The sequence below is a fragment of the Oncorhynchus keta genome, chromosome 15, assembly GCF_023373465.1.
Source record: "Oncorhynchus keta strain PuntledgeMale-10-30-2019 chromosome 15, Oket_V2, whole genome shotgun sequence".
NCBI classification, from domain to species: domain Eukaryota; kingdom Metazoa; phylum Chordata; class Actinopteri; order Salmoniformes; family Salmonidae; genus Oncorhynchus; species Oncorhynchus keta.
The window spans coordinates 22223875-22241903 of record NC_068435.1 but is presented as its reverse complement, the minus strand read 5'-3'; the positions used below and the strand labels follow the sequence as shown (position 1 = coordinate 22241903).

At 42.5% G+C, this 18029-nt stretch overlaps 1 protein-coding gene and 1 long non-coding RNA gene across 23 annotated transcripts in view; both read left to right on the top strand.

The window, feature by feature from the left end:
* Positions 1–18029, top strand: part of LOC118394602 (ATP-dependent 6-phosphofructokinase, platelet type-like) — a 41762-nt gene that overhangs the window by 19634 nt on the left and 4099 nt on the right. For 2 of the 9 annotated variants that reach the window (XM_052463681.1, XM_052463682.1), the window contains exons 12-18: positions 225–294; positions 2103–2126; positions 3115–3261; positions 6054–6124; positions 6253–6340; positions 7069–7221; positions 17650–17802. In XM_052463681.1, coding sequence (XP_052319641.1) covers positions 225–294; positions 2103–2126; positions 3115–3261; positions 6054–6124; positions 6253–6340; positions 7069–7221; positions 17650–17802 — 706 coding nt within the window. The remainder of the gene's footprint in view (positions 1–224; positions 295–2102; positions 2127–3114; positions 3262–6053; positions 6125–6252; positions 6341–7068; positions 7222–17649; positions 17803–18029) is intronic. The other 7 variants (XM_052463684.1, XM_052463690.1, XM_052463687.1 and 4 more) reach the window with 5 other exon arrangements.
* LOC127907624 (uncharacterized) lies at positions 11172–13931 on the top strand. Of its 14 annotated transcripts, none has more exons than XR_008065186.1 (7): positions 11172–11369; positions 11652–11721; positions 11852–12061; positions 12157–12226; positions 12508–12814; positions 13017–13441; positions 13679–13931. It is a non-coding gene; the product is annotated as an uncharacterized LOC127907624 (long non-coding RNA). The 14 variants fall into 14 exon arrangements; XR_008065187.1 differs by lacking the exon at positions 11652–11721 and adding an exon at positions 11441–11510; XR_008065191.1 differs by lacking the exon at positions 11172–11369 and adding an exon at positions 11390–11510.

Genomic DNA, 18029 nt, shown 5'->3' with positions numbered 1-18029 from the left:
ACTTGTACCAATTCTACATTCTTTGATAAAATAAAGTGATATCTCTGTATTTCTAAGATGCATATCTTTATTTGGCCAGCAGTCTAGTCTAGCAGGACCATTACCGCGTTACAGGATTCAGATTCATTTTCCTCTTGCCTTTAAAAGTTTATGCAACTTAGTAATGGAGGTTTCTGGACAAAAGGTAGATGGATGAATAACAGTGTTTCATTCATATTTTGTAGGAGTTTCGAAAACAACCTGAACACCTACAAACTCCTGTCTTACCGGAAAGCAGACTCTGAACTCCCAAATGTAAGTATCCTCAGATAACCCAAGGCAAACATTTACAATGGGGCTAAAAAGTATTTAGTCAGCCACCAATTGTGCAAGTTCTCCCACTTAAAAAGATGAGAGAGGCGTGTAATTGTCATCATAGGTACACTTCAACTATGACAGACAAAATGAGAAAAAAAATCCAGAAAATCCCGTTGTAGGATTTTTAATGAATTTATTTGCAAATTATGGTGGAAAATAAGTATTTGGTCACCTACAAACAAGCAAGATTTCTGGCTCTCACAGACCTGTAACTTCTTATTTAAGAGGCTCCTCTGTCCTCCACTCGTTACCTGTATTAATGGCATCTGTTTGAACTTGTTATCAGTATAAAAGACAGTATAAAAGACACCTGTCCACAACCTCAAACAGTCACACTCCAAACTCCATGGCCAAGACCAAAGAGCTGTCAAAGGACACCAGAAACAAAATTGTAGACCTGCACCAGGCTGGGAAGACTGAACCTGCAATAGGTAAGCAGCTTGGTTTGAAGAAATCAACTGTGGAAGCAATTATTGGGAAATGGAAGACATACAAGACCACTGATAATCTCCCTCGATCTGGTGCTCCACACAAGATCTCACCCCGTGGGGTCAAAATGATCACAAGAACGGTGAGCAAAAATCCCAGAACCACACGGGGGGACCTAGTGAATGACCTCTGCAGAGAGCTGGGAACAAAGTAACAAAGCCTACCATCAGTAACACACTACGCCGCCAGGGACTCAAATCCTGCAGTGCCAGACGTGTCCCCTTGCTTAAGCCAGTACATGTCCTGAAGAAGATTGGGAGAATGTCATATGGTCAGATGAAACCAAAATATAACCTTTTGGTAAAATCTCAACTCGTTGTGTTTGGAGGACAAAGAATGCTGAGTTGCATTCAAAGAACACCATACCTACTGTGAAGCATGAGAGTGGAAACATCATGCTTTGGGGCTGTTTTTCTGCAAAGGGACCAGGACGACTGATCCGTGTAAAGGAAAGAATGAATGGGGCCATGTATCGTGAGATTTTGAGTGAAAACCTCTTTCCATCAGCAAGGGCATTGATGATGAAACGTGGCTGGGTCTTTCAGCATGACAATGATCCCAAACACACCACCCGGGCAACGAGGAATGGCTTCGTAAGAAGCATTTCAAGGTCCTGGAGTGGCCTAGCCAGTCTCCAGATCTCAACCCCATAGAAAATCTTTGGAGGGAGTTGAAAGTCCGTGTTGCCCAGCAACAGCCCCAAAGCATCACTGCTCTAGAGGAGATCTGCATGGAGGAATGGGTCAAAATACCAGCAACAGTGTGTGAAACCTTGTGAAGACTTACAGAAAACGTTTGACCTCTGTCATTGCCAACAAAGGGTATATAACATTGAGATAAGTATTGAGATAAACTTTTGTTATTGACCAAATACTTATTTTCCACCATCATTTTCAAATAAATTCATTAAAAATCCTACAACATGATTTTCTGGATTGTTTTTCTAATTTTGTCCGTCATAGTTGAAGTGTACCTATGATGAAAATTACAGGCCTCTCTCATCGTTTTAAGTGGGGGAACTTGCACAATTGGTGGCTGACTAAATACTTTTTTGACCCACTGTATATTGTACATTGACAAAGTTACTGTGACATTCACATGTGTTTTCCCTAACGTTTGTGTCTTTCCAGCGTTTCTCAGATTTGTGCGTTAGGATCAGGTACTTCCTGTTGAGGTGCATTGTGGCTCATACTGAGGTCATTTTGTGACACTAACAGAGTGTGTTTGTTAAATTGTTTTCTGTCTTGAGGGGATAGGAAGAGGATGAGCTCCCATATAATGTACGTACTGTACTGTAACCTACTATAATATACCAGCTTTAGATCAGTGCTAAGTTCTCCTATATGTATACCGTTTGTGCTAACATGCCAACTCTCCGTGTTTGGCTTGACAATGACAGCAATGGAGTTGGCAAGAGCACAAACAGATCTGGGACCAGGCTTCGTTTGAAATACTAATTTGCTGCATCAATGGCATTGTAGAATAGAACAACAAGTAGCTTTTAGGTTACATTTTCTCTAACAACATATTTATTTGAATAGAATAATACCTCCATAGGGCCATGATTGAACTAGACAGCTTCTGACGCAGTACATGTTGGATTAGACCATTTTGAACATAAACAGTGCCACAAAACGACAGATGTCTGTTGCTGTAGCCTCATTGCGTATTTCTTCATGACTCTGCTTAGTAGAAGCACAGTATATCTGTGTTCTAAGAAGTGCCCTGTTCCTGCACTTTCAGTATGCTTGCTGTTGTCATAGTAGCCTACTAACTAGTTCTGCTGCATAGAAGTATCAATCAGACACATGCTTGTGATCTGCTCAAAGTAAGAGATTACTTTGAGATTACCATGCCTATGAGGGCACTCATATACGTGGGGTCTATCTGTCCATGAGCACGCTGTGGTCATGTGATTGAGCTCAGAGCCAGTGGTCTATGTGAAGTACAACAACAGCCTATACAGATGCAGCATTTTGGGGCCGTAGCATGAGGCCTTGCTAGGCTTGTCTCTGCATGCTGCTCCATTCTCCACGGAGACAACAGCTTTGCCAGGCTTGTAGAGCATCTCTACCCAGTATCAACCACTATGAGCAGGTGTATGTATACAGAGGGTTTTGGTGATATGGGTATCAATGAGCATTTTGAATTTATTGAATATAAATTGAAATGACCCCAACTCTGCTGGTTTAAAATGTGTATGTATTTTTGTGTGTGTGTGTGTGTGTATTTCTAAATGTGTGTGACGACTGTGCTGTTGATCCTCAGAGCTCCTTCAACGTGGCGGTGCTGAACGTGGGTGCCCCTGCTGCGGGCATGAACGCAGCTGTCCGCTCGGCCGTCAGGGTAGGCATCACCGAGGGGCACAAGATGTTTGCCGTTAACGACGGCTTCGAGGGATTCTACAAGGGACAGGTACTGGAGTTAAGACACATGATTATAGTCATTGTATTCTTGCCCAATGAGAATGATGGTCTCACTGCCACATGATCAACAGGTTGTTTTCTCACTGTTAAACACATTTGATCATATTTGTCCCCTAGTATTGTTTACACCATTAACCTTGAAATGCAGTCTACTCCATATTTTGAAGGCCATTAGAATAACAAGAACATATTTAAAATTATGAATATAAACATGACAGCGAAGCCAGGTAAGCTAAAGGTTATAGTGACCTTGTTGACTGGCTTTGCAGAGTAGAAAAGTAGCTGCCCTCTGTAAGTCACCTTTACTCTTGTGTCCCCTGCAACAGACACTGATGGTGTTTTTCAGATAAGACTTATGTGGGGAGATAAACAGGACTACTTACAATTGTATTGTCAATTTTGTTTTGTATTTTGTATTTAAACGTGTACATGACACTGCAACAAAATGATCCCCATGGGGACAATAAAGTCAGTAAGTAAGTCAGTAACTAAGCCAATTACTCTCACCTCCACTCTACTTTATCCAGGCCAGGCCTCTCAATCTACCCCTGTCCTTTATCCAGGCCAGGCCTCTCAATCTACCCCTGTCCTTTATCCAGACCAGGCCTCTCACTCACCCCCTGCCCTTTATCCAGGCCTCTCACTCACCCCCTGTCATTTATCCAGGCCAGGCCTCTCACTCACCCCCTGTCATTTATACAGGCCTCTTACTCACCCCCTGTCCTTTATACAGGCCTCTCACTCACCCCCTGTCCTTTCTGCGGGCCGCTCACAAACCCCCTGTCCTTTCTGCAGGCCTCTCACTCACCCCTGTCATTTATACAGACCTCTCACTCACGCAATGTCCTTTATACAGGCCTCTCATTCACCCAATGTCCTTTATACAGGCCGCTTACTCACCCCCTCTCCTTTATGCAGGCCAGGCCTCTCATTCACCCCCTCTCCTTTATGCAGAAGAGGCCTCTCACTCACCCCCTCTCCTTTATCCAGGCCAGGCCTCTCACTCACCCCCTCTCCTTTATCCAGGCCAGGCCTCTCACTCACCTCCTCTCCTTTATCCAGGCCAGGCCTCTCACTCACCCCCTCTCCTTTATGCAGAAGAGGCCTCTCACTCACCCCTCTCCTTTATGCAGGCCAGGCCTCTCTCTCACCCCCTCTCCTTTATGCAGAAGAGGCCTCTCACTCACCCCCTCTCCTTTATGCAGAAGAGGCCTCTTACTCACCCCCTCTCCTTTATGCAGAAGAGGTCTCTCACCCCCCCCTCCTTTATGCAGGCCTCTCTCTCACCACTACTCTCACCCCCTGTCCTTTATGCAGAAGAGGCCTCTCACTCACCCCCTGTCCTTTATGCAGAAGAGGCCTCTCACTCACCCCCTGTCCTTTATGCAGAAGAGGCCTCTCACTCACCCCCTGTCCTTTATGCAGGCCAGGCCACTCACTCACCCACTCTCCTTTATGCAGAATGGGCCTCTCACTCACCCCCTCTCCTTTATGCAGGCCTCTCTCTAACCCCTCTCTATTTTATGCAGAAGAGGCCTCTCACTCACCCCCTCTCCTTTATGCAGGCCAGGCCTCTCTCTCACACCCTCTCCTTTATGCAGAAGAGGCCTCTCACTCACCCCCTGTCCTTTATGCAGAAGAGGCCTCTCACTCACCCCCTGTCCTTTATGCAGAAGAGGCCTCTCACTCACCCCCTGTCCTTTATGCAGGCCAGGCCTCTCACTCACCCCCTCTCCTTTATGCAGAATGGGCCTCTCACTCACCCCCTCTCCTTTATGCAGGCCTCTCTCTCACCCCTCTCTATTTTATGCAGAAGAGGCCTCTCACTCACCCCCTCTCCTTTATGCAGGCCTCTCTCTCACCCCTCTCTATTTTATGCAGAAGAGGCCTCTCACTCACCCCCTCTCCTTTATGCAGGCCAGGCCTCTCTCTCACACCCTCTCCTTTATGCAGGCATCTCTCTCAACTCCTCACCTTTACACAGGCCTCTCTCTCACCTCCTCACCTTTACACAGGCCTCTCTCTCACCTCCACTCTCACCCACCCTCTCTTTTACACAGGCCTCTCTCTCACACCCTCTCCTTTATGCAGGCCTCTCTCTCACCTCCACTCTCACCCCCTCTCCTTTACACAGGCCTCTCTCTCACCCCTTCTCCTTTATGCAGGCCTCTCTCACCCCTTTGCCTTTATGCAGGCCTCTCTCTCACTTCCACTCTCATCCCAATTTCCTAGGCCTCTAACCCCTACGTTCTCACCCTCACACCCACCCATTCTCTCTCTCTGTCACCCACTCTCTCTGTCACCCACTCTCTCTGTCACCCACTCTCTCTGTCACCAGACCTCAAACAACACTGCCTGGGTCAGTATTTGTTTCAAGGGCCCTGGGCACTCAGCTGGAGGAAAGCATGAAGGCAGGGATAAGTGATTGAAAATAATGGTCAAATGCTACTTTACCTTGCCCAACACTGAGGGATGAGTGAGACCTTGGTAGAGTACTGTTGGTAGATTAGAGCCTGTGTGCTTCAATGAGCAATAATACAGTACAATCAAGCTATCATACAAAGCAGGATAGATGTTATATGTCTATATCATTGACTGCAAATCTGATGTGCGTGATTGTTTTTTAGAATGTCATTCCTTCCTTTAGCATGTTTTGTGTCCCATTGAAATGAACGTAATGAATGAGGATGTTAGCAATTAGGAGAGCTTTATGGAGACCACTCAGAACACATTTGAAACCTCAATCTCAAAAGCAGTTTTGTTGTGTTTGTGTCCACACAGATAAAGGAGATTAAATGGGGAGATGTAGGTGGTTGGACTGGACAAGGGGGGTCCATACTGGGAACAAAGAGGTAGGCCAATGAACAGAGCCCATAGAGTGCCATTTAGGACACAAGTGTTTCAAAACGTGCAGCATGGAAAGTCAACACTGACATATCGGGTACTGTAGATGAACACAGATTTTCATTCCTTATTTCAGAACCCTTCCAGCGAAGCATCTTGATAAGATAGCTGAACAAATCAGGATACATAACATCAATGCTTTGCTTGTTATCGGTGGATTTGAGGTATGTACAGCTCATCACAGCATCGAATGCATTGGACATTGAAATAGCAGTTTAATATTATTACAGTATTATACCACTACTATGCATTACAAAATTGTATATTGTACTTTTTATAAATGTGAAAAGTTTTTAGCATAGTCAAGTAATCATGAAATACTTTAAGTACTTGGTTAAATGCATTGTCCGGCACACTGAAAAGATCTTACATTAGAATCCTATATTTAGAGTAAAATTAGAATTTTAGTAATAGTAATACACTCTAATAGTAATACTAATAATAATCTTTGAGAAATACACTGGAATATACTCCTGTCTCATAACTTTTTCTATGTTTGTCACACTGTTGTATTCATTCATTTCACAATCTAAAGTGACAAAATATTCTCCATTATTCCCTCCTATGATTATTAAGAACATATTTCTCCACAATTCCTAGCACCCTTCAGGCTCTCCTCCCTGTGTCCCCCAAATCTGTGTCAGTTACACTGTGTGGTGCTTCCTATGTCACACTGTCCGTTTTGATAGGCCCGGCTCCCTCACATTGGCTCCGCCCACCTTGTCCTGTCTTTATGGGTGTGTCCTAAATGGCACCCTATACCCTATACACTGCACTAATTTTGACCAGCCCTGGTCAAAAGTAGTGTACTATATAGGGAATAGGGTGCCATTTTGGGATGCTACCCAATTAACTCTCCGCTCTAAAGCCCTGGCTCTGCCCTGTACTGTAGGCCTTCCTGGGAGTCATGGAACTGTCCGCTGCCCGGGAGAAATATAATGAGTTCTGTGTCCCCATGGTTATGGTCCCTGCCACGGTCTCCAACAATATACCGGGCTCTGACCTCAGCATTGGCGCAGACACAGCTTTGAATGCTATTACTGATGTAAGTCTGGCTGGGGGTCAGAGGTCGCAAGTTTACGTGTTTTAAGAACACCCTCCAGCCAATCAGAATTGGGGGCTTCACTGATCGCAGCTCGGGTGTGACATTTACCAGCATCACAACTGGCTGAATGTAACTGAGCGTTACCTAAAGGCACCAAACTGATTTGTGTTAACCGAGGTATGCATGTGCTACTTTATCATCAGAAAGGAAATAGTTAGGTAGAGTTTAAAAAGCCATAGTGAACACTAAGTGAAATAGTTAGGTAGAGTTTAAAAAGCCACAGTAAACACTAAGTCAAAGAGTTAGATATAGTATGACAACTTATCCTCTGATCAGTTGCAAGAGACTATTGTACAAACAGCAAGAAGTTAACAGGGATTTCATTAAAGTTCAACCCATGTAAAGAGGTGGAGTAGTATATGATTAGTGTTGGTAGGATTAGGGATATTAGGGGTAGGGGTGTAATTTGGGTTAGGTATATTAGGGGTAGGAGTAGTATTAGGAGTAGGTACAGTGCCTTCAGAAAGTATTCATTCCTCTTGACTTATTCCACTTTTGTTGTGTTGCAGCCTAAGTTCAACATTGATTACCAATCTACACACAATACCCCATAATGACAAAGTGAAAACCTGTTTTTTAGAAACTTTTGCAGTTTTATTGGAAATGAAATACAGAAATATCTCATTTACATAAGTAGTCACACCCCTGAGTCAATAATTTGTAGAAGCATCTTTGGCAGCCATTACAGCTGTGAGTCTTTCTGGGTAAGTCTCTTAAGAGGTTTCCACACCTTGATTATGCAACGTTTGCCTATTATTCTTTTCAAAATTCTTCAAGCTCTGTCAAATTCATTGTAGATCACTGCTAAACAACCATTTTCAGGTCTTTCCATAGATTTTCATGTAGATTTAAGTCAAAACTACCTCAGCCACTCAGGAACATTCACTGTCATCTTGGTAAGCAACTCCAATGTAGAGTTGGCCTGGTGTTTTAGGTTATTGTCCCGCTGGAACAATCTCCTGGTGTCTGGTGGAAAGCTGACAAGGTTTTTCTGTAAGATTTTGCCTGTACTTAGCTCCATTCCATGTAGTTTTTTATCCTGAAAAACTCCCCAGTCCTTAACGATTACAAGCATACCCATAACATGATGCAGCCACCACTATGCTTGAAAGTATTGAGAGTGGTACTCAGTAATGTGACATGGTGAGGTTGGACCCAGGTGCAGAGAAGAGACCAGACGAGGAATCAGTGGTTAACCTCATGATTCTAGCCATCCCGGATCCGGGATCGTGAATACAGCCTCACGCTCATTACCATAACGCAACGTTAACTATTCATGAAAATCTCAAAATGAAATGAAATAAATATATTTGCTCTCAAGCTTAGCCTTTTGTTAACAACACTGTCATCTCAGATTTTCAAAATATGCTTTTGAACCATAGCTGAACAAGCATTTGTGTAACATTATTGATTGCCTAGCATAGCAATAAGCCTGGTATTCAGCATGCAACATTTTCACAAAAACAAGAAAAGCATTCAAATAAAATAATTTACCTATGAAGAACTTCAGATGTTTTCAATGAGGAGACTCTCAGCTAGATAGCAAATGTTCAGTTTTTACAAAAAGATTATTTGTGTAGGACAAATCGCTCCGTTTTGTTCATCACTTTTAGCTACGAAAAAAACCTGTATCCAGGAGTATAATTCTCTTCGCAAGCTCATTAGCATAACGCAATGTTAACTATTCATGAAAATCGCAAATGAAATGAAATAAATATATTAGCTCTCAAGCTTAGCCTTTTGTTAACAACTCTGTCATCTCAGATTTTCAAAATATGCTTTTGAACCATAGCTAAACAAGCATTTGTGTAACAGTATTGATAGCCTAGCATAGCATTAAGCATGCAACATTTTCACAAAAACAAGAAAAGCATTCAAATAAAATAATTTACCTTTGAAGAACTTCAGATATTTTCAATGAGGAGACTCTCAGTTAGATAGCAAATTTTTACAAAAAGATTATTTGTGTAGACAAATCGCTCCGTTTTCTTCATCACGTTTGGGTAAGAAAAAAAACGAAAATTAAGTCATTACCACGCAAACTTTTTTTCCAAATTAACTCCATAATATCGACAAATATGGCAAACGTTGTTTAGAATCAATCCTCAAGGTGTTTTTCACATATCTATCGATGATAAATCATTCATGGCAGTTGACTTTCTCCTCTGAAGAAATGGAACGCGCATGGACCAAGAGATTACGCAATAATTTCGACGCAGGACACCGGGTGGACACCTGGTCAATGTAGTCTCTTATGGTCAATCTTCCAATGATATGCCTAGAAATACGTCACAATGCTGCAGACACCTTGGGGAGACGACAGAAAGGGCAGGCTCATTCCTGGCGCATTCACAGCCATATAAAGAGACATTGGAACACAGCGCCTTCAGAATCTGGGGCATTTCCTGTATGAAATTTCATCTTTGTTTCGCATGTAGCATTAGTTCTGGGGCACTCACAGATAATATCTTTGCAGTTTTGGAAACGGCAGAGTTTTTTCTTTCCAAAGCTGTCAATTACATGCAAAGTCGAGCATCTTTTCGTGACAAAATATCTTGTTTTAAAACGGGAACGTTTTTTATCCAAAAATTAAGAGCGCCCACTATCTCGAAGAAGTTAAGGATAAACATAATACTTCACTGAGAAACAGTAGCCGCAGGACCACAGTACACTTGAAAAAAATAAATAAACACTAAGTCTCAAACTCACTCAGGAAACGACCACACACAGTAAACAATTCAAGCTTCTGCAAAGGACCACAGAAAAAAAAGAATAGGACATACCGGAGTCCAATAAAAGTCTCTAGGGCGGTCTCTGCTGCCCTCTGTCAGGAGGAACCACAACAAGTAATGTGTTATTGATTTGCTCCAAACATAACATTTTGTATTCAGGACAAAAAGTGAATTGCTTTGCCAGGTTTTTGCAGTATTTCTTTAGTGACTTGTTGCAAATATGATGCTTCCTTTTATTACTCTGTCAATTAAGTTAGCATTGTGGAGTAATTCCAAATGTTGTTAATCAAACCTCAGTTTTCTCTTATCACAACCATTAAAACTATGTAACTGTGTTAGTCACCATTGGCCTCGTAGTGAAATCTCTGAGCTGTTTCCTTCCTATCTGAGTTAGGAAGGACGCCTGTATATTTGTAGTGACTGAGTGTATTGATACATCATCCAAAGTGTAATTAATAACTTCACCATGCTCAAAGGGATATTCAATGTCATATTTTTTTTACCCATCTACCAATAGGTGCCCTTCTTTGTGAGGCATTGGAAAACCTTGCTGGTCTTTGTGGTCAAATCTGTTGAAAATCACTGCTTGACATGGGACCTTAGGTACAGAGACGAGGTAGTCATTCAAAAATCATGTTAAACACGGTTATTGCACACAAAGTGAGACCATGCAATTATTATGTGACTTGTTAAGCATTTTACTTATTTAGGTTTACCATAACAAAGGGTTTGAATACTTATTGACTCAAGACATTTCAGATGTTCATTTTTGTATTAATTTGTAAACATTTCTAAAACATAATTCCACTTTCACATGATGGGGTATTGGGTGTAGGCCAGTGACACACACATCTACATGTAATCCATTTTAAATTCAGGCTGGAACACAACAACATGTGAATAATTTCTGAAGGCACTGTATGTTAGGGGTTGGTAATTAGGGGTTGGAGTAGTATTAGGGGTTGGTAATTAAGGGTCACGGTAGGATTAGTTTTAGGGGTAGGTATATTAGGGGTTGGAGTAGTATTAGGGGTTGGTAATTAAGGGTCACGGTAGGATTAGTTTTAGGGGTAGGTATATTAGGGGTTGGAGTAGTATTAGGGGTTGGTAATTAAGAGTCACGGTAGGATTAGTTTTAGGGGTAGGTAATTAGGGGTTGAAGTAGTATTAGGGGTTGGTAATTAAGGGTCACGGTAGGATTAGTTTTAGGGGTAGGTATATTAGGGGTTGGAGTAGTATTAGGGGTTGGTAATTAAGGGTCACGGTAGGATTAGTTTTAGGGGTAGGTAATTAGGGGTTGGAGTAGTATTAGGGGTTGGTAATTAAGGGTCACGGTAGGATTAGTTTTAGGGGTAGGTATATTAGGGGTTGGAGTAGTATTAGGGGTTGGTAATTAAGGGTCACGGTAGGATTAGTTTTAGGGGTAGGTAATTAGGGGTTGGAGTAGTATTAGGGGTTGGTAATTAAGGGTCACGGTAGGATTAGTTTTAGGGGTAGGTAATTAGGGGTTGAAGTAGTATTAGGGGTTGGTAATTAAGGGTCACGGTAGGATTAGTTTTAGGGGTAGGTATATTAGGGGTTGGAGTAGTATTAGGGGTTGGTAATTAAGGGTCACGGTAGGATTAGTTTTAGGGGTAGGTAATTAGGGGTTGGAGTAGTATTAGGGGTTGGTAATTAAGGGTCACGGTAGGATTAGTTTTAGGGGTAGGTAATTAGGGGTTGAAGTAGTATTAGGGGTTGGTAATTGGTCACGGTAGGATTAGTTTTAGGGGTAGGTATATTAGGGGTTGGAGTAGTATTAGGGGTTGGTAATTAGTTCACGGTAGGATTAGGGGTAGGTAATTAGGGGTTGGAGTAGTATTAGGGGTTGGTAATTAAGGGTCACGGTAGGATTAGTTTTAGGGGTAGGTAATTAGGGGTTGGAGTAGTATTAGGGGTTGGTAATTAAGGGTCACGGTAGGATTAGTTTTAGGGGTAGGTAATTAGGGGTTGGAGTAGTATTAGGGGTTGGTAATTAAGGGTCACGGTAGGATTAGTTTTAGGGGTAGGTATTATTAGGTATTAGGGGTTGGTAATTAAGGGTAGATTAGTTTTAGGGGTTAGGGGTAATTAAGGGTCACGGTAGGATTAGTTTTAGGGGTAGGTAATTAGGGGTTGGAGTAGTATTAGGGGTTGGTAATTAAGGGTCACGGTAGGATTAGTTTTAGGGGTAGGTAATTAGGGTTTGGAGTAGTATTAGGGGTTGGTAATTAAGGGTCACGGTAGGATTAGTTTTAGGGGTAGGTAATTAGGGTTTGGGTAGTATTAGGGGTTGGTAATTAAGGGTCACGGTAGGATTAGTTTTAGGGGTAGGTAATTAGGGGTTGGAGTAGTATTAGGGGTTGGTAATTATTAGGGTCACGGTAGGATTAGTTTTAGGGGTAGGTAATTAGGGGTTGGAGTAGTATTAGGGTTTGGTAATTAAGGGTCACGGTAGGATTAGTTTTAGGGGTAGGTAATTAGGGGTTGGAGTAGTATTAGGGGTTGGTAATTAAGGGTCACGGTAGGATTAGTTTTAGGGGTAGGTAATTAGGGGTTGGAGTAGTATTAGGGGTTGGTAATTAAGGGTCACGGTAGGATTAGTTTTAGGGGTAGGTAATTAGGGGTTGGAGTAGTATTAGGGGTTGGTAATTAAGGGTCACGGTAGGATTAGTTTTAGGGGTAGGTAATTAGGGGTTGGAGTAGTATTAGGGGTTGGTAATTAAGGGTCACGGTAGGATTAGTTTTAGGGGTAGGTAATTAGGGGTTGGAGTAGTATTAGGGTTTGGTAATTAAGGGTCACGGTAGGATTAGTTTTAGGGGTAGGTAATTAGGGGTTGGAGTAGTATTAGGGGTTGGTAATTAAGGGTCACGGTAGGGAGTTTTAGGGGTAGGTTTAGGGGTTGGGTAGTATTAGGGTTTGGTAATTAAGGGTCACGGTAGGATTAGTTTTAGGGGTAGGTAATTAGGGGTTAGTAGTATTAGGGTTGGTAATTAAGGGTCACGGTAGGATTAGTTTTAGGGGTAGGTAATTAGGGGTTGGAGTAGTATTAGGGGTTGGTAATTAAGGGTCACGGTAGGATTAGTTTTAGGGGTAGGTAATTAGGGGTTGGAGTAGTATTAGGGGTTGGTAATTAAGGGTCACGGTAGGATTAGTTTTAGGGGTAGGTAATTAGGGGTTGGAGTAGTATTAGGGGTTGGTAATTAAGGGTCACGGTAGGATTAGTTTTAGGGGTAGGTAATTAGGGGTTGGAGTAGTATTAGGGGTTGGTAATTAAGGGTCACGGTAGGATTAGTTTTAGGGGTAGGTAATTAGGGGTTGGAGTAGTATTAGGGGTTGGTAATTAAGGGTCACGGTAGGATTAGTTTTAGGGGTAGGTAATTAGGGGTTGGAGTAGTATTAGGGGTTGGTAATTGTAGGATTAGTTTCAGGGGTAGGTATTAGTTTAGGGGTAGGTAAGGATTAGTTTTAGGGGTTATTAGGGGTTGGAGTAGTATTAGGGGTTGGTAATTAAGGGTCACGGTAGGATTCATTTTAGGGGTAGGTAATTAGGGGTTGGAGTAGTATTAGGGGTAGGTAATTAGGGGTTGGGGAGACTTAGTTTTAGGGTTAGGTATGTTAGGGGTTGGAGTAGTATTAGGGGTAGGTAATTAAGGGTCACGGTAGGATTAGTTTTAGGGGTAGGTAATTAGGGGTTGGAGTAGTATTAGGGGTTGGTAATTAAGGGTCACGGTAGGATTAGTTTTAGGGGTAGGTAATTAGGGGTTGGAGTAGTATTAGGGGTTGGTAATTAAGGGTCACGGTAGGATTAGTTTTAGGGGTAGGTAATTAGGGGTTGAAGTAGTATTAGGGGTTGGTAATTAAGGGTCACGGTAGGATTAGTTTTAGGGGTAGGTATATTAGGGGTTGGAGTAGTATTAGGGGTTGGTAATTAAGGGTCACGGTAGGATTCATTTTAGGGGTAGGTAATTAGGGGTTGGAGTAGTATTAGGGGTAGGTAATTAGGGGTTGGGGAGACTTAGTTTTAGGGTTAGGTATGTTAGGGGTTGGAGTAGTATTAGGGGTAGGTAATTAAGGGTTGTGGTAGGATTAGTTTTAGGGGTAGGTGATTAGGGGTTGGAGTAGTTTTAGGGGTAGGGGAGACTTAGTTTTAGGGTTAGGTATATTAGGGGTTGGAGTAGTATTAGGGGTAGGTAATTAAGGGTTGCGGTAGGATTAGTTTTAGGGGTAGGTGATTAGGGGTTGGAGTAGTTTTAGGGGTAGGGGAGACTTAGTTTTAGGGTTAGGTATATTAGGGGTTGGAGTAGTATTAGGGGTAGGTAATTAAGGGTCGCGGTAGGATTCATTTGAGGGGTAGGTGATTAGGGTTTGGAGTAGTATTAGGGATAGGGTTGTATTAGGAATAGGTATATTATGGGTAGGGGTAGGTAATTTATGGGTAGGGAGGGTGTTAGGGGTAGGTGTGTTAGGGGTATGGGTAGTATTAGGGGTAGGGGTAGGTGATTAGGGGTAGGATTAGTTTTAGGGGTAGGTAATTAGGGGTAGGATTAGTTTTAGGGGTAGATATATTAGGGATAGGTATATTAGGAGTAGTATTAGGGGTAGGGGTAGGAGTAGTATTAGGGGTAGGAGTAGTATTAGGGGTAGGTAGATTAGGGGGAGGTAGATTAGGGGTAGGTATATTAGGGGGAGGTAGATTAGGGGTAGGTATATTAGGGGGAGGTATATTAGGGTTAGGGGTCGTATTAGGGGACTAGTACTATATTATGGGTAGGGATAGTATTAGGGGTAGGTATATTGGAGGTAGGGGTAGTATTAGTGGTAGGTATATCGGAGGTAGGGGTAGTATTAGTGGTAGGTATATCGGAGGTAGGGGTAGTATTAGTGGTAGGTATATCGGAGGTACGGGTAGTAATAGTGGTAGGTATATCGGAGGTAGGGGTAGTATTAGTGGTAGGTATATCAAATCAAATGTATTCTTATAGCCCTTCTTACATCAGCTGATATATCAAAGTGCTGTACAGAAACTCAGACTAAAACCCCAAACAGCAAGCAATGCAGGTGTAGAAGCACGTGGCTAGGTTAGGTATATTAGGGGTAGGGGTAGTATTAGGGGTAGACATACTATTAGGGGAGGTGTATTAGGGGTAGATATATTATTAGGGGAGGTGTATTAGGGGCACGGGTAGTATTAGGGGTATGGGTAGTATTAGGGGTAGGTATTAGGGGAGGTGTATTAGGGGTAGTATTAGGGGTAGGTCATTTATGGTTAGGGATAGTATTAGGGGTAAGTACATTAGGGGTAGGGGTAGTATTAGGGGTAGCTATATTAGCGGTAAGGATAGTATTAGGGGGAGGTATATTAGGGGTAGGTCATTTTGGGGTAGGTATATTAGAGGTAGGATTGGATTAGGGCTAGGTTGGTTAGGGGTAGGGTTGGATTAGCGGTAGGTATTTTAGGGGTGGTATGAGGGGTAAGGTTAGTATTATGGGTAGGTATATTAGAGGTAGTATTAAGGGTAGGTATATTAGCGGTAGTATTAAGGGTAGGTATATTAGGAGTAGTATTAGGGGTAGGGTTAGTATTATGGGTAGGTATATTAGAGGTAGGGCATTTTTCCTATTTTGTTGCCGTACAACCTGGAATTAAAATAGATTTTTCAGTGGTTTGTATAATTTGATTTACACAACAAGCCTACCACTTTGAAGATGCATTTTTTTTTCTTGTGAAACAAACACTCTTCTGTAAAGCCCAACTCTGTGGAGTGTACGGCTTAAAGTGGTCCTATGGATAGATACTCCAATCTCCGCTGTGCAGCTCCTTCAGGGTTATCTTTGTTGCCTCTCTGATTAATGCCCTCCTTGCCTAGTCCGTGAGTTTGTGGGCGGCCCTCTCTTGGCAGGTTTGTTGTGGTGCCATATTCTTTACATTTTTTAATAATGGATTTAATGGTGCTCCGTGGGATGTTCAAAGTTCCTGATATTTTTTATAACCCAACACTGATCTGTACTTCTCCACAACGTTGTCCCTGACCTGTTTGGAGAGCTCCTCGGTCTTCATAGTGCCGCTTGCTTGGTGGTGCCCCTTGCCTAGTGGTGTTGCAGACTCTGGGGCCTTTCAGAACAGGTGTATATATACTGAGATCATGTGACAGATCATGTGACACTTTGATTGCACACAGGTAGACTTTATTTAACTATTTATGTGACTTCTGAAGGAAATTGGTTGCACCAGATCTTATTTAGGGGCTTCATAGCAAAGGTGATGAATACATATGCACGCACCACTTTTCTGTTTTTTATTTTTTAGAATTTTTTGAAACAAGTTAATTTTTTCACTTCACCATTTTGGACTATTTTGTGTATGTCCATTACATGAAATCCAAATAAAATCTTTTTCAATTACAGGTTGTAATGCAACAAAATAGGAAAAACACCAAGGGGGTGAATAATTTTGCAAGGCACTGTCTATTAAGGGTAGGGGTAGTATTAGGGGTTGGGGTAATATTAGGAGTGTAGTACTATATTAGGGCTAGTTCTTTCAGTCTGAGGCCTCTGATGTCTGTTGTTTTTGCTGGTAAATGTCATAGTGGAGCTCTCAGTTAGGTCCCAGGTAAGTGGTAGATAGGGGCATGCACTAGTGACGTGGCATGTTTTGCACCCTGCCACTTCCATTGTTCTCCCTGCACCTTGTTTACTAAACATGATGAGATGTCTGGTCCCTGGTCTGGTTTAACACAACCCGTAGCTCTATAACACTCCTATCCTGCTATCCAAATGGCTACAAGCCAGGTGGATGAGGTGGAGGTTTGGAAGAGAAGGGTATGAATGAAGTAGAAGTCGTAGTTGTACTAACATTTAGATGTTTTCTCTAACCAATCATTTTACTTTACCCATCTAGTTGATTTTATTTCTATTATCAACAAAAGCTAGATTCTCACGAAGCATCTGAAACAAATATACACTATACTCAATTGGAGAAAAAAGTTAATTCACTTTAACTTTAATAAAGGGAGATTAAATGATTCATAGAACAGTAATAGCCAATCTAATTGTTGTTTTCAACCAGGACAGACCACCATTTTGTTTTGAACACGATTGTCTGCATGGGTAGTGGACCTGACGGATAACGACCAGCATTTTGCCACTTGCGTACAAAAGTTCCCTCACGTTGTGAGGTCAAGTGCAGTATCACCAGGCTGCATTGTGACTGACTGAGTCTACTGTAGTTTCCACGACAACACTTCTGTCTGTCTGCCAGATAGGGTGACCAACCAACCCCGCCCTTTTTTGGTCTCGTCTTTGCCAATGGGATACCAAGCCAACTCCTCTCTTGCACGGAAAGAGCCTTACACACACAGATACTACATGGGGTAGGGTGTACGTCAGGCCTTAATAGGGTAACATATAGTATGATCTGCCTCCCAAATGAGAGCCTATTCCCTTTATACTGCACTACTTTTGACCAGAGCCCTATGGGCTATATATTGTACTACATAGGGAATAGGGTGCCATTTGGGACACGACCCATACTAGGGTACAGTGTAGTAGGGTCTCTCTGAGTATGAGATGCTCCACCTAGTGGTGTAACGCGTTTGTGCCGCACCACTTCACCAGGCGTTTGAGTGTCTGCTGCAGCTCTATGAGGCCCGGACCAGCCATGAGGACTTTTGCATCCCGATGTGTGTGCTGCCTGCCACCATTAGTAACAATGTGCCTGGTACTGATCTGAGTATCGGGGCAGACACTTCCCTCAATGCCATCGTGGAGGTAAGGTAGAAGTCACATAGCCTGGTCCCAGATCTGTTTATGCTTTTGCCAACTCCATTGGTGTCATTGTCAAGCCAAGCATGACAAGGAGTGGCAATGAGTTGGCATGATAGCACAAACAGACTGGCACTCAGGCTAGAACACAGCTTTTAACAGGGTTGAAATGATACTGTACCATTTGAAGTTATCAGTGATCACTAGATTTGTATTATTATGTGGTCTGCTTT